Here is a 19,645-nt window from a genome sequence, read left to right on the forward strand (position 1 = left end):
CTTTGTTCATCTAGATTAGTTCAAGTTGCAGGGTATTTTGGTGTAATTTTGTTAAGGGCTGCAATGTAGTCGAGTCGTGCCGAGTCAGGGTGTCACCGAGCTCGAGCTAGGCTTGTTTCAAGCTCTTTTTCTCAAGCTCAAGCTCGGATCGTGAGTTGTTTTTTGAAGCTCGAGATTGGCTAATTTATTATTTATTAAATAATTTATATGCATTTTTAATTATTTATATATAGTTTTTAATTGTAGATTTTGTAATTAACATAATGTATATAATTTAGTTATTTTATCATAATTTTATTTATAATGAATTTTACTATTTATTATATAAATATATATTTATTACATTAACAAAAAAAATTATATATATAACGGGCTCATTTAGGCTGGCAAGTCAACTCGAGCTCGATAAGTGAAACTCAGGCTCAAGGGTTCGTTTATTAAACAAGCTTATTTTAAGGATCGAGCTAGGAGCTATCTCGAGTAGCACACCTATAAGTGATTATCATGTTTTAATCATTTCAGGTTAAATCACAGACAAAAGTATATTGTTAAGTATCCTTTCAAGAATGTCTTGTTGTGGAGGTTCTGTAGAAGATGACTATGGCACTGGGCCCACAAACAACGTCACCACAGCACCGCCTCGAGGAACGCCTTACGGAGGTAACTAACAATATACAGAGTTTTTATACATTTTTATAAACTTTTTATAAAAAAATTATAATTTTTTTAAAAAAAGATTTTGTGATTTAAGGGAGTAATAGAGGAGAACCAAGGAGTTCAGTGCCTGCAAGAAGTGGGGCCCAGCAAAAAGTGTTGCCGATCAAAACACCAGCGTTATCGTTAAACGAGTTAAACAAGATTACGGGTAGTTTTGGTACAAAATCTTTGGTTGGCGAAGGTTCATATGGTCGAGTTTTTTATGGAAAGTTAAGTACAGGTGAAGAAGTTGCAGTTAAAAAACTGGATACCAGTTCATCAACTGAGTCTGATAATGAGTTTGCAAACCAGTTTAGAGTTTTGAAAATTTTTATTTTTTCATAATGTTAAATTAATTGAGTTCGCCCCGTTTTGACCGAAAAGATTGACCCGTTACAGCGTTACTCAACCTGCCCGTCTTGCCAACTCTATAAATATACGTAACAACCAACTGTTAACATGCACGTTTCACTCGTTTATTTGCAGTTATCGGTCGTTTCAAGGCTTAAAAACGAGCATTTTGTTGAGTTGCTCGGTTATTGCTTAGAGGCAAACAACCGCATCTTGGTATATCAGTATGCATTGATGGGCTCGTTACACGACGTATTACATGGTACATACATTACATACATGCAACTTGTCTTAATCTTTATTTTTAACTTATAGTTTTAAGTTTTGGGTATTTTGTAATTATAGGGAGAAAGGGTGTAAAGGGGGCGGAACCGGGCCCGGTGCTGAGCTGGACTCAGAGAGTTAAAATCGCGTATGGTGCAGCAAAAGGGCTCGAGTATTTACATGAAAAGGTTCAACCTTCGATTGTGCATCGTGATGTTCGGTCCAGCAATATTTTATTATTTAACGACTGTCATACAAAGATTGCTGATTTTAATTTGAGCAATCAGTCGTCTGATGCTGCAGCTCGGTTACATTCGACTCGAGTTTTGGGAACATTTGGATACCATGCTCCAGAGTAAGTATATGTTAAACATGTTAGTTTTCGCCTTTCAGCCTGTTAGTGATTGGACATATAATATCACGAAAATGAAACTGGTAATATAGAGTGTGTTAGTAATTTGTTAATTTTTCAAAGTTTTGTATCATTTTAGTAATTACATTGTTTGATCTGTGACGGTTTATTTCAATTGTGTTTGCCTATACAGCTACTAAATACACACATGTTTTATGTTCGTGTTTTTTTTAAAGCATTTTTAACAATACGCGAAAATAAAGTAGATACTCAAAATCATTTCACCAATCTTATAATTATAAAAGTATAATATCGTCTACTCCCTCAATTATTAAAAAGTACAAATTGAGTCATTTATGTTTACACCAAACTGCAGGTCTCATCCGGAAACCAAGAATACTATATAAGTTGTCTTTTATTTCAAATGATGTAACACATTAACCAAAAGTTGAAGAAGGTAACGTATTACAACATAAAATAAGTATGTTGGATGATAATGTTTATAAAGGGTGGCAATAAAATATGTAATCAAGGCAAGGGTGCCAATAAAATCCCTAACGGTTCGTTTGTAGCGGGGTCCACTCTCTTCTTTTGTTGCTCATAACCTCCAATTCTTGCAAACGCACTAATACAATTTCATGAAATTAAAATATTAGCTGAATATTTATATTACCAAAGGCAAAGTATTTAGTGATAGGTCCCCGAGTGGATCAACTGCTAAATCCGGATGCATTGGGTCAACTTTCCCCATTGCTAAAACTAAAAGTGCATGAGGAGCACTGCAAAAATCAAAATGGTCGTTTTTAACAATTTATATCATTATGAAATTAAAAAATTATTATAATTGATTAAATACAAAACAAACCTTCCGGGAACCGAATTAAAATCTCCACAAACTAACATTGGTATATCTGCACTCGCGGCTATCTTTTCTAAACCTTTTAATTAAGTATGAACCTGAAATTAATAACATTAACTAGAGTTAACTACACAATTGATCCCTGTAGTTTGCCCATATTGCTGAGTAGTCCCCACTTTTCTACAATTACACAACTATTCACTCAACCGTAACACACATGGTCTCTGGAGTGGATGGAGGCTAGCCTGTAAACGAACCCATCCGACACAGATGGGCTTGTACGTTTTTGTTCATTTATATTTAACCGAACAAACATACAAATTTTCTTGTTCATGTTCATTCCTTTTATAACAAATAAACATGAACACGGTTTTCTGTACATTTAACTAAACAAACGAACATGAATGCGTACCCGTTCGTTTCTATCCATTCATTTATGTCCGTTTGTTTAAATATTGGTTCATATATATATTACTAATATTAATTTATAATCAACTGGAATTTCGTATTTAAAATACCTTTATTTGGATATCTTTGTTTATTTTTGAACCATTGAATGTAATGATCATGGTATTTTAGACTTAAGGAATACGTTTACTTTTGATAGGTGTTCGTTTATGCTCGTTCGTTTTCTTAACGAACAAACACGAACACGGATGAACATTAACAAATCAACATGAACACGTTCATTCATTCATTTTCTAGTTATCACACGTGTCATTTTAGAAAAGTGGGGACTGATCTGCAATATGGGCCAACTAAAGAGACCATTCATGTAATTAACTCTATTAACTAAAACTGTTTAATATCTATAAGTAGAGGTTAAAAGAATAACCTGCCATAATTTAACATCCTTTAGATCTTGTTGAACATTCACATGAGTGTTCGCCTACACACCATAAGAAAAAATATATAAATAAATGTGAAGACTTAAGTGAAATTAAAATAATTAAAAATATACATAAGATGTCATGTCATACCACGCAAACAAGTTGTCGTTTCCCAGGAATATCAACACCATAGTTACTGAACTTTGCTTCTAGAACAACAATTAATGCAACATTATCCTGTTACACGTCATAAAAACAACATAAAAATAAAAACAAGCAAAAATTAAACATGAATTAGAAAAATGATATGAAAAATACCTTAACGAGCCGATTTAGAACGGTTTTCTTCTGAGCACTGGGAACTAGAGCATCTGTTAAAGATTGTGCAACTTTATTAAACTCAACCTGCAAATTTAGACCTATATTTAATTAGTAAATCAATGGTGCTAAAATGTTAATTAATATAATACAAATATATATATTTATACCTCATATTTTTTGACATGTGAAAATCTATCTCGACGGAAAAATGCGCCATCGATGGTCATAACACTGCCATTGAAAACCTGCAACCAAACAACAATCACAAGAATCAATAATGAACCGTTTTTATCTATTTTTAAATTGTTAAAAATATATATGTTAAATATGATTGAAAAAAAATCAATCATTACTACAATAAAAACCCATTTAATGTAGGCCTGTAAACAAAAGCGAACTGTTCAGCGGAAGTTCGTTCATTTACATTTGTTCAGATAGACTCATTTATGTTTGTTTATATATACATTCAAGTTTGTTTATAAATATATTAATTTTGAAATTAATTTAAATTTAATACTTTAAAACCTTTTGTTTCGATATTTTTGTTTACTTTATAAAATGCTGGATGTGAAGATAATGATATTTTAGACTTTAATTTGGATAATAACATTTAGTTTTAATTGATGTTGGTTTATTAACGAACAAACATAAATGAGCACGAACACATTCATTTTCTTAACGAACATTCGTTTCCGTTCGGTTAATATTAAATAAACATGAATAAGCTCTATTTGTGTTCATGTGGTTCGTTTACGGCCTAGTTTCTTAAATGTTTTTATCAATTTGTTAAAATAAAAATATAGACTTGTCACCTATATATCTAAACTACTTATATAATTGAAACAATAATAAAAGGATGAAACATACCTCGGTTGTTTTCTTCTTATATAGAGCCTGATAACCATGTTTGTCGAGTTCAGGTGCAAAAAACTCCTCAAAATGATCACTTTGTATCTGAAAAAAAGCTAAAGCATTTTTAGCTTAGCTTTTTAACCATCAAAATCAACTTAGAAATATGCACATTTAAAATGATTGTCATTATAATGTATCAGAATTAAATAATCAACCGTAAGCATTTGACAAATTCTAAATATTTAGAAAAATATCACCTAAAATGAGCAAAAAAAGCAACATTTTGTGAAAGGGGGACAGCGTGTCTTGTGAGAATGTAAATGGAAAAAAAACACAAATTAAGATCCAAAAGGGGTAAAAACACATTTGTTTCGCTTTTTTTACCCTTCACTAACCAGTTTTGTTGAGTCTAAAACAAGACCAATTTGCTGTTTGAAGTTGGTAATAAATCAACTGTTTTGAGTATCTGAAAATTTTCTGATTATATAAGAAAATAATACCTAAATGAGACATTATCGTAAAGAAAAACCAGTACTTATGAGATGGTACCAAAATAAAATTCTCAAATTAGATTTAACATATTTATTTTACCCCTCAAACCAGTTTTGTTAAGTCTAAAACAAGACAAAACAGCTGTTTAAAATTGGTATAAAAAAAGATAATTGTTTTGAGCATTTCAAAATTTCTGATTATTTGAGAAAATAATACCTAAATGAGCAAAAACAACATTATTGTAAACCAAAGAAATACTACTTGTGAGATAATACAAAAAAGCCTCTCAAATTAGTTTCAAAAACGATTATTAAACTTTAACTCTATAATCAAAATCATCAAATAATCAAAATTCTACCTCTTGAAGACAAAACGATATCCGCTCGATAACCAACAATTTCACGTAACAAATTTTGTCTACGACATGGCCAAGAAAGGGCCCACGAGGGACAATAACCGAACGCATCACCCGTAGCAAACGTATCCGATAGAATATTATACGACAACACAGTAAACGCCACGTCAGCATTACTAACCGGAACCAACCGCCGCCGGGATCACCCGTGACGTCATTACAGTATTCACTGATCCAACAGTTAACTTTGACTCCACATCAACCACCACACATTCAAACTTCAAAACGTGACCGATATCATCAGCGGTTGGTGTGTAGGTTTTTAACCGCCCGACTTCAAACCATGTTTCACCGCTGTTCCTCTGTGTCACAGCTGCAGGATATAACGGTGTGGATGCACCGTTTGTTAAGCTTTGATTAATATTACTATTGCTGTTGTTATTGAATCGGCCAAATATTTCTTCTTCTTCATTTCCGTTTTCGTTAACGGCACTTGCATCTGAAAAACATTTGGGAGAACAGTGGTAACTTTTAGCAGCGGGAATTTTGGCTTTAACGCAACCTAAACATTGTAAAGTAGCTTGTTCCGATGGATGATGCTGCTGCAAATTGTGACCTTTGTATACGGTACCTGCAAAATTAGATAAGGGACTGCTAAAATATGTGTTTTATCTGTTGTGAAAATTTGTAACAATCAGATGATTACTTGTTTAAAAAATCTAGTTAAAAAGAAGAGATGAATTTTATATATAAAAATAAATCTCGCTTTTCGTGACTACTAATACAAAAAAATACAACACAAATGAAGTAAGAAATCTAGGGCAATACTTACAGAATAGTAAAGGTGTTGGGTTTCTATGAAATTAACAAACTTAGTTAACCATTTAACTAGTGACAATTAAGGCGGAAGCGTGATATTTACAAACTAAACATATGTATATGTTCATGAATAACCTAGTTTATTCATGTTATAAGATTACCAATAATCTATTTACTAGAAACCCGAAGCAAGGATCAAATGATACGGAAAAGCTAAACTATCAAGCTAGTAAATACTTACATTCTTAACCCTTTAAGAGTTTAGTAGATGGTTGAAGAAGATGATGATGTGAATGCTAGACTTTCAAAGGAAAACCCTCAAACGGAATATACCCCGAGTCTCCAACACACACCGAGCTATGCTAGGAAGCTTGAACACGAAAAACGAGACCCGAGCCCTTCCTTTTTCTTTTGGCCGTAAACAAGAAAGAAAGAAAGGAAGAGTTGTGTTTTTGTTACTTGAAAGTCCTTTTTAATGTTATCTTTTTGATCATCATTTATTTTCATCATACATAAACATACACCCATGATGTTAGGTATATATGATCATGTATCCATTACCAAATATATGACATGATGTGATCAAGACTATGGGGTGTGGGGCCCACCCAAAACCGGCCCCAATTATATCTTTTTTTTTTTTTTTTTTTATTTTATATTTTATAAAATATATAAACACCCCATCTTTTATAAACCATTTTATAAAAGAATACATAGTTAAATAATTATTCCAATAATAATTATTTGAATAAATAAATTAACCAATGAATTTATTTAACACTTTCAAGTAATTATTCAGAAACCCGATTTCTGAATGTGTCGTGTTCTGTATTTGTTTTATAGATCATATCTCAACAAATACATAATTGGTGTGTGTCTAACTCGTTATTGGGTATGACCCGACTTGGATCAAACACAACTAGCCACATTAACCTAATTACGTGTCTCGGGCATACGATATTCCAACAATCTCCCACTTGCACGAGACTCATAGGTAGTTAACGCTAATGGTGAATACCGCCTAACAACAGTTCACCATCCCTAGTGTGTTTGACTAAGTGCCATTCAATAACATCATCCCCTTCAAGTCCATACTTGATATGATATAGGTAAGTCTTATCATTACATCCCTTTGTTGCTAGATGTCCTGTCAAATCGAAGAGACACAGATTGATCATTCTCTCATTGATTTAACTTAACAGGCCTTAGACATCTAAACTCTCAACACATAAGAGGAACAAATCCCATCTTGACTGCATACATCCTTTTTGACATCTCGTATGATATCTGAGCTCTTTCTTTTACGTCATCGTGTTACCGAAAAACAAAGAAGAGAGTCAAGTTATCAGACTTGATGAAAAGACCAGATCCAATATGCATCTCAGGTCAAAGGACACAATGATACTCGCCTTTACTCAAGGATTACTTATGATCAGTTGCACTAACTCTATGCAGTGATCCTTGAGAGCGGATCATGTCCAATATTTGTATCCCACAAATATCTATGAACCTTGGTGGCAAACCTATGCCTTATATTCATCACATGAATATCAACCAATCCGGGTTCATAATAGTCTTACCTTCATACTTGTTCCCACAAGCATGATCGACTACGGACGTTTAGAACAACATAAGTCATTCATGGATTAAACATGCAAATATAGAACATAACTCATTTAATAATTAAAATATAATTAATTTTCATGAGATACCCATTACATTCGTTCTTATACAAACACTAAATACAGATTAAATCCACTCACTAGAATACCGAAGTCCTAATGCACAAACATGACCCTCATGCTTTGGCCTATCGAGGAGCTTCGTGAGTGGGTCCGCAATATTTTGATCGGTATGAACTTTATGAATACATATCTTTCTCTTTTCAACTTCATCCCTTATGTAGTTGAATCTGCGCTCAATGTGCCTCGTTTTCTGATGAGCACGAGGCTCCTTAATCTGTGCAATAGCACCCTCATTGTCACAGAATATCTCTAGGGGCTCCTGAATGGTAGAGATAATCCCTAGATCCATGATGAATTTTTTCATCCATGCAGCCTCTTGGGCTGCCATTGAAGCGGCGATGTACTCAGATTCTGTAGTGGATAACGCGACAACATCCTGCTTCGAACTCTTCCAATAGACAGCGCCTCCATTCAAAATGAAGACATATCCCGACTGTGATCGAGAATCATCTCGGTCAGTTTGGAAACTCGCATCCACGTAACCCTTTACGACGAGTTCCTCCTCACCAGACCCATATATTAAAAACATATCCTTAGTCCTTCTAAGGTACTTTAATATATTCTTGACAGCCATCCAATGACTGTCACCTGGGTTGTGCTGGTATCTACTCGTTATGCTTAAAGCATACGAGACGTCCGGTCTGGTGCACATCATTGCATACATAATAGATCCTATTGCCGAAGCATAAGGAACATGCTTCATCCTATCCTGCTCTTCCTTAGAGCTAGGACTTTGGGATGAGCTCAACACGGTTCCTCTAGGAATAGGTACCAAACCTTTCTTAGAGTTTTCCATCCTGAACCTTTTCAGGATTTTATCAATGTACGCACTTTGATTGAGTCCGATCAATTTCCTTTGTCTATCCCTATAGACCTTTATTCCCAAGATATATGTCGCTTCTCCAAGATCCTTAATTGAGAAACAACTACTTAACCACGCTTTAACGTTTTCCATACTTGGTATATCATTTCCAAATAAAAGTATATCATCGACATACAAAATAAGGAAAATGATTATACTCCCACTAGCCCATTTATACACACACGCCTCATCACCGTTTTGGACGAAACCAAACGCTTTGATTTCTTCATTAAAACGATGATTCCACATTCGTGATGCTTGTTTCAACCCGTAGATTGATTTCTTTAACTTACAAACTTTATCTGGATTAGATGGATCGACAAAACCTTCAGGCTGAACCATATGGACATCTTCCTCAAGATATCCATTTAGAAAAGCGGTCTTGACATCCATTTGCCATATCTCATAATCAAAATGAGCTGCAATGGCAAATAATATCCTGATCGACTTAAGCATCGCGACCGGCGAGAAGGTTTCATCATAATCAATCCCTTGAGTTTGCGTGAAACCTTTTGCTACAAGTCGTGCTTTGTAAGTATCTAAATTTCCATGCATATCGGTCTTCCTTTTGAAGACCCACTTACATCCAACCAGTTTGGAGTTAAGTGGACGATCAACCAATTCCCAAACTTGGTTATCGTGCATGGATTGCATCTCGGCGCTCATGGCTTCAAGCCACTTGTCACAATCAGATTGTGACATAGCATCTTTGTAGGAGATCGGTTCATCCGAATCGACCAAGTAACAATCATCCACAAGAAATCCATATTTCTTGGGAGGTCGACTAATCCTATTAGATCTGCGAGCAACGTGTGTATGATCAACCATTTGATCATCTTCAACATCCTCGTGTTGAAAGCTAGTATCGACCAACTGTGTATCATCCAGTGATTCTTGAACCTCTTCAAGTTCCACTCTCTTTTCACTAGGTCCTTCCATAAGGAACCTAGTTTCTAAGAAGTATCCTTTGCGTGAAACAAACACTTTTTGTTCACTAGGATCATAGAATATATATCCTATATCATCCTTTGGGTATCCTATGAAGATACACCTGATGGATCGAGCCTCAAGTTTATTTGGGGTGTCACGTTTAACATAAACTATGCATCCCCATACCCTTAAATATGAAAAGGATGGAACCTTTCCATGCCACACTTCATAGGGTATTCGATCCACCTTTTTGGTCGGGGCCATATTCAAAATACGAGCCGCTGTGAGTAGCGCATATCCCCAAAATGATGGCGGTAGTGAGCTTCGTGCCATCATTGATCGAACCATGTCCAACAGTGTTCGATTCCTCCTTTCGGATACTCCGTTATGTTGAGGAGTTCCAGGAGGAGTGAGCTGTGAAATAATCCCACAATCTCTAAGATGACTTTGAAAAGCTTCACTTAGGTATTCGCCTCCTCTATCGGAGCGGAGTACCTTGATTGTTCGGTCGAGCTGATTTTGTACTTCATTTTGAAATTCTTTGAACATTTCAAAGGCTTCATGTTTGTGTTTCATTAGATAAACATACCCATATCGACTAAAATCGTCGGTAAAGGTAATGAAGTACCTTTCACTATTCCTACTAGTTGGCTTGAAAGGTCCGCATACATCCGTATGTATGATACCTAACAAATCCTTAGCCCTTTCATTTGTACCTTTGAAAGGCTCTTTGGTCATCTTGCCTTGAATACAAGATTCACACTCATCAAACGAACCTAACTCGTTTGTTTTCAAAAGACCTTTCTTTTGGAGAGTATTTATACGATTCTTGTTTATGTGTCCAAGGCGACAATGCCAAATGTAGGAATCACTCAAATCCTTTTTGAGTCTTTTAGTAGAAGTTTGATATAATGAGCTATTTAAGGTATTATCATGAACCAATTCATAAATACCGTTGTTTGGTACAGCTTTAAAATAAAAGATACCATTAGATGATACATGCATTTCTGATCTTACAAATTTAAAGTCAAAATTACATTGTCTAAGAAGGTGCACAGAAATAATGTTCCTAGTCAAACTAGGAGCATACAAAACATTTCTCAAAACAACTTCCAAACCACTTGGAAGCGATAAAGTGAAGTCTCCTCTAGCGACCACGTGCACCCTTGCACCGTTGCCCATGAAAAGATTCACTTCGCCCTTCTTTAAGTCTTCATTCTTTTTGAACCCCTGCAACCAATTGCAAATATGAGTTCCACATCCGGTATCCAATACCCATGTGTTAGAAGAAATAAGATTTAGCTCAACATTAATCATAAAGACATTACCCGAGGTATGCGCCGCATTCCTCTTGTCTTTTAGCTCTTTTAGGTAGACCGGGCAATTGCGTTTCCAGTGTCCGGTCTCCCCACAACCAAAACAAGGATCATCCTTATGACCCCTCGGTTCCATAACCTTTTGTTTCTTTGCCATAACCGGTGATTTGCCCTTACCCTTAAGATGCACAGGAGGACCCTTTCTTTTGGCTACCTTAGCCTTAAGATTGGGTTGAGATCGATTCTTGGATCTACCTTCATTGATCGCAAACATGGGTAAAACCCTTTTGCCCATGCTCGCCTCGGCTGTTTTAAGCATTGAGTGAAGTTCTCCAATGGTTTTGTCCCACCCGTTCATGTTATAATTTAACACGAATGTGTCGAACCTTTTCGACAAAGAGTTAAGGATCAAATCCGTTGCTAACTCTTTTGAGATGGGACAATTGAGCTTGGCGAGGCGATCAATGTAACTTTTCATCTTAAGTACATAAGTTGAAACTGGTTGATTATCATCCATTCTACATGCATGCAAGGCTCGAACCGTTTCGAACCTTTCAACTCTTGATTGCTTAAGGAACATTTCCTTAAGTTGAGTAATCATGTCGTACGCATTATGGTTTTCGAAATCCTTTTGGATTTCGGGAACCATAGTCGCCAACATGAGGCATGACACTTGAATGGAATCTTCCGTGAGTTTGACCCAATTCATATATTCGACCTCACTTCCCTCTTCCGGTTCTTCGGGGATAGGTGTTTCCAAAACATGATATAATTTTTCTTGTTTTAGAACAATCCTTAAATTTCGGAACCAATCCGAAAAGTTATTGTGGTTAAGACGGTCTTTAGCGAGAATAGATCGGAGAGAGACATTTTGGACGTTAGGGATTATGTTGTCGTCGACGTGTGCGGCCATCTGCAGAATTTTAATTAAGTTCATTTTAGTGTTTTACCTTTTTAATTATTAATACCCTTTTTATATATACCAAATATAATTAATAATTAAAATCTAGAATCCAACGATAAACCTGACTCCGGTTAGGTGACCTTTTTCCCATTGTCGGTTTATCAAGGTAGTTATTCATAACAATTGCAAACCCTTTTGCAACTTCTAGAGTTTATGGGACCGGTTCGAAATCATATTTCGTGTCGGCATGTTTATCCCATCAACACCTATTAGACCCCATGCTTGGGTGACCCTCTTCACATGGTTCTAATTTAAGTCGTCCTACTTGTATCAACTTGTAATATTAACATACAAACGGTTAGGTGACCTTTTTCCCATTTATATGCCAATATTACCTCAACATATTAATTTACTCTACGCAGTTAGGTGACCTTTTTCCCACTAAGAGCTTACTAATATGTTAAGCGTTATACAAAAGGATGGTGTTTTAACTTATTATCCTTAATTTTAAAAGGGAATTTTTAGTTTTAATAATTCTAGTTGTAAAACTTTAAATCATGTTCTAACATGCATTTAGTAACACGATATTTTGAAACCATTTTTCAAAATTCTAATTTATAATAAAGCCATTTTATTATGGGCGTGAGACGGCTAGTTAATAAATCCATTTTATTAAACTATGTGTCACGTAATTACCGATAATTATTAGAACCCGTTTTATGCTTTGTTAATTAATTCTATGTGACGAAGTTGATATCCTAATATCTAACAACCACACAATCAAACAATCAATTAATTAACAAGCATACACAATTATACTAGACACGAGCCACTAAATTAGACCACACTTGTTAGCCGAAACAAGTGTGTGTCTTAGGTCCAATCCTAAGGGACACATGACACATGGATGTTGTAGCTCCCACTCGATCCCGCATCCAAATGCTTCGAGCATCTTCTTCAACCCCGTTGTGATCCACTGGGCTTGAACTTGGGCCTTAGCTTCCATAAGCTTCCATTTGGGCTCAATTGGTGGGCTTAGGTCCTTTTGGGCTTGAATCCCTTAATGGGCTTGTGAGACCCATTATTACCATACCCGGCCCAATTAGGCCCAAACTTCCAATTTTGCAATCTTCTTTATTTTACAAAACAAATGTCCTAATACATTTTTCTATAAAATAAAGATATTACAAATAACCTATTTATTACATACCCATATGAATAAATAATTACAAAATTACAAAATTGCCCCTAATTAATTATTACAAACCGAAACTTGAATAATTAACTACAATCACAACATCAACCACAAACAAACATCCACTTGGTCTACGGCTCGGTCTAGTATTAACAAACATAACCCGTTATGTCTTAGGAACCCGTTCCAAAACCCCTTGGCTTTATCGGGCCTAGCCCAACCCAATTTGGGCTTGACCCAATAACGTGATTATGGGCTTCGGCCCACATGTGCAAAACACATGGGCTTCGGCCCAATTAAAAAAAAACTCACGGGCTTCGGCCCATTTAACCAAAAATGGGCTTCGGCCCATATAGCTTTTCCCTTTTATTTCCGGTTAGCCCAATAACCATATCCAAGTGGGCTTCGGCCCAAAATCACCCGATTTGGGCTTTGGCCCATATAATCGGTTTTATATTTTTTTTTTTTTTTTTTTTGAACAAAGCCAAAAATATAACAAGATTAAATACAAAAAAAAATATGCATGTTAATTTTTGTATAAAATCTTTCAAGGGGAAAAAATATAAAACCGAGAACCCGAAGCTTAGTTTCCCGTATCCCGGCTCTTGATGCCATTTGTTGGGTTTCTATGAAATTAACAAACTTAGTTAACCATTTAACTAGTGACAATTAAGGCGGAAGCGTGATATTTACAAACTAAACATATGTATATGTTCATGAATAACCTAGTTTATTCATGTTATAAGATTACCAATAATCTATTTACTAGAAACCCGAAGCAAGGATCAAATGATACGGAAAAGCTAAACTATCAAGCTAGTAAATACTTACATTCTTAACCCTTTAAGAGTTTAGTAGATGGTTGAAGAAGATGATGATGTGAATGCTAGACTTTCAAAGGAAAACCCTCAAACGGAATATACCCCGAGTCTCCAACACACACCGAGCTATGCTAGGAAGCTTGAACACGAAAAACGAGACCCGAGCCCTTCCTTTTTCTTTTGGCCGTAAACAAGAAAGAAAGAAAGGAAGAGTTGTGTTTTTGTTACTTGAAAGTCCTTTTTAATGTTATCTTTTTGATCATCATTTATTTTCATCATACATAAACATACACCCATGATGTTAGGTATATATGATCATGTATCCATTACCAAATATATGACATGATGTGATCAAGACTATGGGGTGTGGGGCCCACCCAAAACCGGCCCCAATTATATCTTTTTTTTTTTTTTTTTTTTTTTTATTTTATATTTTATAAAATATATAAACACCCCATCTTTTATAAACCATTTTATAAAAGAATACATAGTTAAATAATTATTCCAATAATAATTATTTGAATAAATAAATTAACCAATGAATTTATTTAACACTTTCAAGTAATTATTCAGAAACCCGATTTCTGAATGTGTCGTGTTCTGTATTTGTTTTATAGATCATATCTCAACAAATACATAATTGGTGTGTGTCTAACTCGTTATTGGGTATGACCCGACTTGGATCAAACACAACTAGCCACATTAACCTAATTACGTGTCTCGGGCATACGATATTCCAACAAAAGGTTCATAGCATTTGGTTATGCAAAGGGTTAGCTGGTCATTATATTTCTATACTTGCATTAAACAGTAAATCTGTATATCAAAGAAACCACACTTCCCATGTGGCTAGTGGCAAGAAATCTAGTACGTATCTATGAAATTTAGTCACAACTTATAATTAGAACTGAACTTCTCATTTTAACCTTTTACCAGTATAAACGTATAATTGTATGAATGTACTAAACATGAAGTTACAGCACAAAAAACTTCATGTTTCATGTTACTACTAGCTATCATCAAAATTTTACTCCAAAATTTAAAAAATAAGTTATTGCACGTGCTAGACCAAACAACAACACTTTTTATATTCTTGGAGCAAAACTTGGCGTTGTGTTGGCAGAGGGGCGTTCATTTCAGTACCAATAATATGCTGAAAACTGCAAAAACCTAATAATGCCCTTGTATATGGTGCTCTAAATGTGATGCACTTGACAGTTACTTAACCACCAGTCCACCACACTTTCTTTCTCCCAATACTTTGATTATCTTCCATACACAATTTACAAGTGTTTTATGCATAATTGCTTCTTGCATTTCTCAACATATTATTGGTTCTATAATCGCACTCATAGCTAAGCTACTAGTATCGTATAGTCTAGTAATCCATATATCATAAAACATAGCTAAGAAAAACAACACAAACAACCATGCATGAGTACTAATAATGAAAAGTTGTAAACTACTGAAATGTAACTATGAGCAAAACAACAAATAGACACAAAAAAGCACTAAACCCTACGCAAGTACCTGTACACTACCCTAAAAGGTCTATATAACAAAAGTATACACTCCCAAAAACAGTAAACTTCCTTAATCATACTAATCACATCAAGAAACAAGCTTTAATATCTAAAATTGCAAATTAATGCATAGTGTGCCATAAAGCAACAAGTTTTCACAATCAAAATAGGCATAAAAAAGTAACAAGACTAGCCGTTGTGGGCCGTATGGGGCTTTAAAGGGGGCATTATAGGCGAGGAACACCGCCCCGGGGCTGTATAGTGGGGCGGTAAGGGGTGGAGATGTATCCAGACGAAGGACGGTATGGGGGAGGTGTGATGGGGCCATGGCATGCTTTTCACTCTCTCTCGCTCTCTCTCTCTCTCACGCACACACATACATATATATAATGGGGTGGTAAGGGGACTTTAAACCAAAATGGGGCTTTATGGATGAGGGCTTTAAAGTTTAAACGTGACACACTTGACAGTTACGTAACCACCACAGTTCCTTTCTCCCGGTACTTTTATTATCTTCTATACACTATTTTACAAGTGTTTTACACGAATCTGGTTCTTGCAGCTCTCAACATATTATTGGTTCTGAAATGAACGTGCTCGGTGTTACTATTGTCATATTCTATCAAACAAACTTACCTGATATAATCTCACTCACAGGCTCATATCTAAGCTACTAGTATAGTATATACTCTAGTGAACAACCATGCGCGAGTACTCATGATTGAAAGTTGTAAACTACCGTTAACATAAACAAACTTTAATATCTTTAAATAGCAAACTAATGCATAACATACCATAAAGCAACAAACTTTCAAGCTCTAAACAAGCATTAACCAGTATAAAACTTCCAAATTCAGTTAAAACCACATAACAAACAAACAACTAACCACTTATATCTCAAGAACTGCCCGTCAACCGGCGCAGACTCCGCCACATCATCCGCAAACACAGTCTGATCAGCACCACGAAGCAGTACGTACGGCGAAAGCTCGCAGCCGACAATCGTGATAGCTTGAGATTAGAACAAAGAATCTTTAGGGAGAGAAAGGAATATTCGTCAAACAAGCTACCGATCTTATTAGTTAGAGCTGGTAATATAGTCGGTTAACGAACAGATCTCGCTAACTAACAGTTTACAACTAACTAACAGTTTACAAACTAGTCCCTGTCTTTTAACAACTAATACAAACTAGTCCCTGATCTATTTGACTATTGGTAATTCTAGTATGAAACTAATACAAATGTAACAATACCCCTTCCCATTGACTTTTTTGACCTCAAAAAACAAAAGAGGGAAAACGAATTCTAAGTGCATCCGCAAATTCCCATGTGGCTTCAGAGATTGGTAAATTCATCAAGTGGACTAAAACTTTTGCAACAGCTTTATTTCCTCGACGCACCACTTTATTATCTAAAATCGCTCGTGGTTGAAAGTGGAACCGAGGTCCTGAAGGTAGAGGATAACTTGGTTGATGACTTCCATGAGCTGACTTAAGAAGTGAGACATGAAATGTGGGGTGTATAAGAGAATCTCTTGGTAGATCCAGACGATAAGCCACTGCACCAATACGTTCCAATACTAAGAAGGGTCCATAGTAACGAGGACTCAACTTCTTATTATGATGCAGTTTAAGTGAAGATTGAACATAAGGCCGCAATTTGAGGTAAACCAAGTCCCCAACATTAAACTCCCGATCAGTTCTTTTCTTATCACATAACTGTTTCATACGATTTCGGGCCCGTTCTAAATTCTGCTTTAATTGAGTAATCATGTGTTCTCTGTCTCTGTGGACTTCTTCCACAGCTGCAATTTGTGTGTCCCCTGGTATATAAGGAATATGGATTGAGGGTTTGAACCCATATAAAGCTTGATACGGAGACATGCATATGGCAGAATGCCATGATGTATTATACCACCATTGAGCTAATGGCAACCACTTCAACCATTGCAATGGAGTGTCCATACACAGACATCTTAGGTAAGATTCTAGACACCTATTCAACACTTCTGTTTGCCCATCAGATTGGGGATGATAGGCACTTGAGTAAGCTAAAGTAATACCCTGCAATTTCATAAAATCTCTCCAAAACTGACTGATAAAGACAGGATCTCTATCAGATACAATCGAATTAGAACACCCATGAAGTTTGAAAATGTTATCCAAAAATACCTGAGCTATCATAGCTGCAGTATAAGGATGAGATAAAGGAATGAAGTGTCCATATTTAGTTAGCCGGTCTACCACTACCAAAATTGTGTCTTTACCCTGCACTTTAGGAAGACCAGAAATGAAGTCCATTGACACATCACTGAAAATGGTCAATGGTAAAGGTAGTGGCTGGAGTAACCCTGGAGATGCCAATGTCTCATATTTAGCCCTTTGACAAATGGTACATTCTTTGACAAATCTATGAACTTCTTTACTGCATCCTTTCCAAAAGAACATTTCTTTAACCTTGGATAGGGTAGGAATGAACCCGGAATGGCCTCCATATGGTGAATCATGACACCACTTGATAATGTCATTTCTGAGTATAGAATTATTGGGTACCAATATCTTGTTTTTTCTTCTTAAAATAGCACCATCCCAAGTCAAATTCTTTATAGGTTTCCTTGCAGAATTTGATTTATAATATGTTGTAAACTCTTATCAGATTCCCACCCTTGTTTCAGTTTATCTAATAAAAGTGGTTGAATAGTACTCAATGTAAGAGATAACAATCCCATACCTTGAACTCTAGAAAGGGCATCAGCCACACGGTTATCAGAACCCTTTATGTACACTATTTCATAATCATACCCCATAAGTTTGGATAGCCAAGTCTGTTGTAGTGGAGTAATAATTTTCTGATCGAGTAGATGTTTGAGACTTTGTTGATCAGTCCTAATAATGAAGTGTTTCGAGATCAGGTAATGATGCCAACTTTTTACTGCTAACAGAATAGCTAAGAGCTCTTTTTCATAAACAGATAGAGCCTGTTGTCTAGCAGAGAGAGCCTTACTAATGAAAGCAATAGGATGTTTATCTTGCATAAGGACTGCTCCCAACCCTTTTGCAGAAGCATCTGTCTCTATGACAAACATTTTAGACATGTCAGGTAAGACAAGCACAGGGGGAGTACTTATAGCCTTTTTCAGTTCATCGAAAGCACTTTGAGCTGCAGGGTTCCAATGGAAGGCGTCTTTTTTCAGAAGTTCGGTTAAGCGTTTGGCAATAGTCCCAAAGCCCCTAATAAATCTTCTATAATACCCTGTTAAACCCAGGAAACCCCTTAGTTGTTTAAGGGTAGCAGGTGGTGGCCAATCCTGAATTGCTTTAATTTTGGTAGGATCAGTAGCAACACCATCTCCTGTGATTATATGTCCTAAGTATTCCACCTTAGATCCTCCAAAAAAACATTTGGATCTTTTGGCTTTTAAGGAATTTTGTCTCATAAGTTGTAGTACCCTTTCCAAGTCTATAACATGCTGGTCCATTGTTTGGCTATAGACCAAGATGTCATCAAAAAAGACTAAAGTACATTTCCTCAAAACATGTTTAAAAGTTTCATTAATCAACGACTGAAATGTTGCAGGGGCATTTGTCAGCCCAAATGGTAAAACTAGAAATTCATAGTGGCCTTGATGTGTCTTAAAGGCAGTCTTGTAGATATCATCTTCATACATTCCTATTTGGTGATATCCCGATCTTAGATCTAGTTTGGAGAAAACTGTTGAACCTCCTAATTCATCTAAGAGTTCTTCAATTAAAGGAATGGGAAATCCATCCTTAACGGTTGCGTCATTTAATCTTCTATAGTCTATGCACATTCTCCAAGACCCGTCCTTTTTTTTAACCAAAACTACCGGGGCTGCAAAAGAACTGGTACTGTTGCGGATAACTCCAGTGTCCAATAATTCTTGTGTCATTTGTTCAATGACAGTCTTTTGAGTGCTAGGATACCTATATGGCTTAAGGTTTAATGTGACATTTTCATCCTTAAGTTTGATTCTATGATCACAGCTTCTAGAAGGAGGTAATCCTGTAGGCACTTCAAAGATATCTTGGTACTGATTCAGAAGGTCATCAATGGTTTTATGAGTTCCAACATCAGATATGTGAGGCTGATGTTGGAGTTGTTCAGTGCCTTCTGTTTTTAAACTGAACAATTGGCCAC

General features: G+C 35.8%; 1 protein-coding gene and 1 pseudogene across 1 annotated transcript; one reads left to right on the forward strand and one right to left on the reverse strand.

Annotated features, from left to right (window-relative positions):
* Nucleotides 1-461: 461 nt before the first annotated feature.
* On the forward strand, nt 462-1,670 carry LOC143569904 (putative protein kinase At2g41970). The gene is made up of 4 exons (XM_077055701.1): nt 462-660; nt 752-1,014; nt 1,183-1,309; nt 1,393-1,670. Exons 1-4 carry the CDS (start codon nt 567-569, stop codon nt 1,668-1,670), a joined length of 762 nt encoding a protein of 253 aa, XP_076911816.1. The 5' UTR covers nt 462-566.
* A 493-nt stretch (nt 1,671-2,163) lies between these two features.
* LOC143569915 (carbon catabolite repressor protein 4 homolog 1-like) lies at nt 2,164-17,934 on the reverse strand (annotated as a pseudogene).
* Nucleotides 17,935-19,645: the final 1,711 nt, after the last annotated feature.

The sequence above is a fragment of the Bidens hawaiensis genome, unplaced genomic scaffold, assembly GCF_021521415.1.
Source record: "Bidens hawaiensis isolate Kalapana, Puna unplaced genomic scaffold, B.hawaiensis_p1.1 tig00024799_1, whole genome shotgun sequence".
Taxonomy (NCBI): Eukaryota; Viridiplantae; Streptophyta; class Magnoliopsida; order Asterales; family Asteraceae; genus Bidens; species Bidens hawaiensis.

What these genes read in the sequence shown, in the direction of transcription:
- LOC143569904 (XM_077055701.1), top strand. Translation starts at nt 567, where the DNA reads ATGTCTTGTTGTGGAGGTTCTGTAGAAGATGACTATGGCACTGGGCCC. An exon ending in TCGAGGAACGCCTTACGGAG is followed by an intron (nt 661 to 751) that starts GTAACTAACAAT and finishes TTGTGATTTAAG; the next exon opens with GGAGTAATAGAGGAGAACCA. An exon ending in AGTTTGCAAACCAGTTTAGA is followed by an intron (nt 1,015 to 1,182) that starts GTTTTGAAAATT and finishes GTTTATTTGCAG; the next exon opens with TTATCGGTCGTTTCAAGGCT.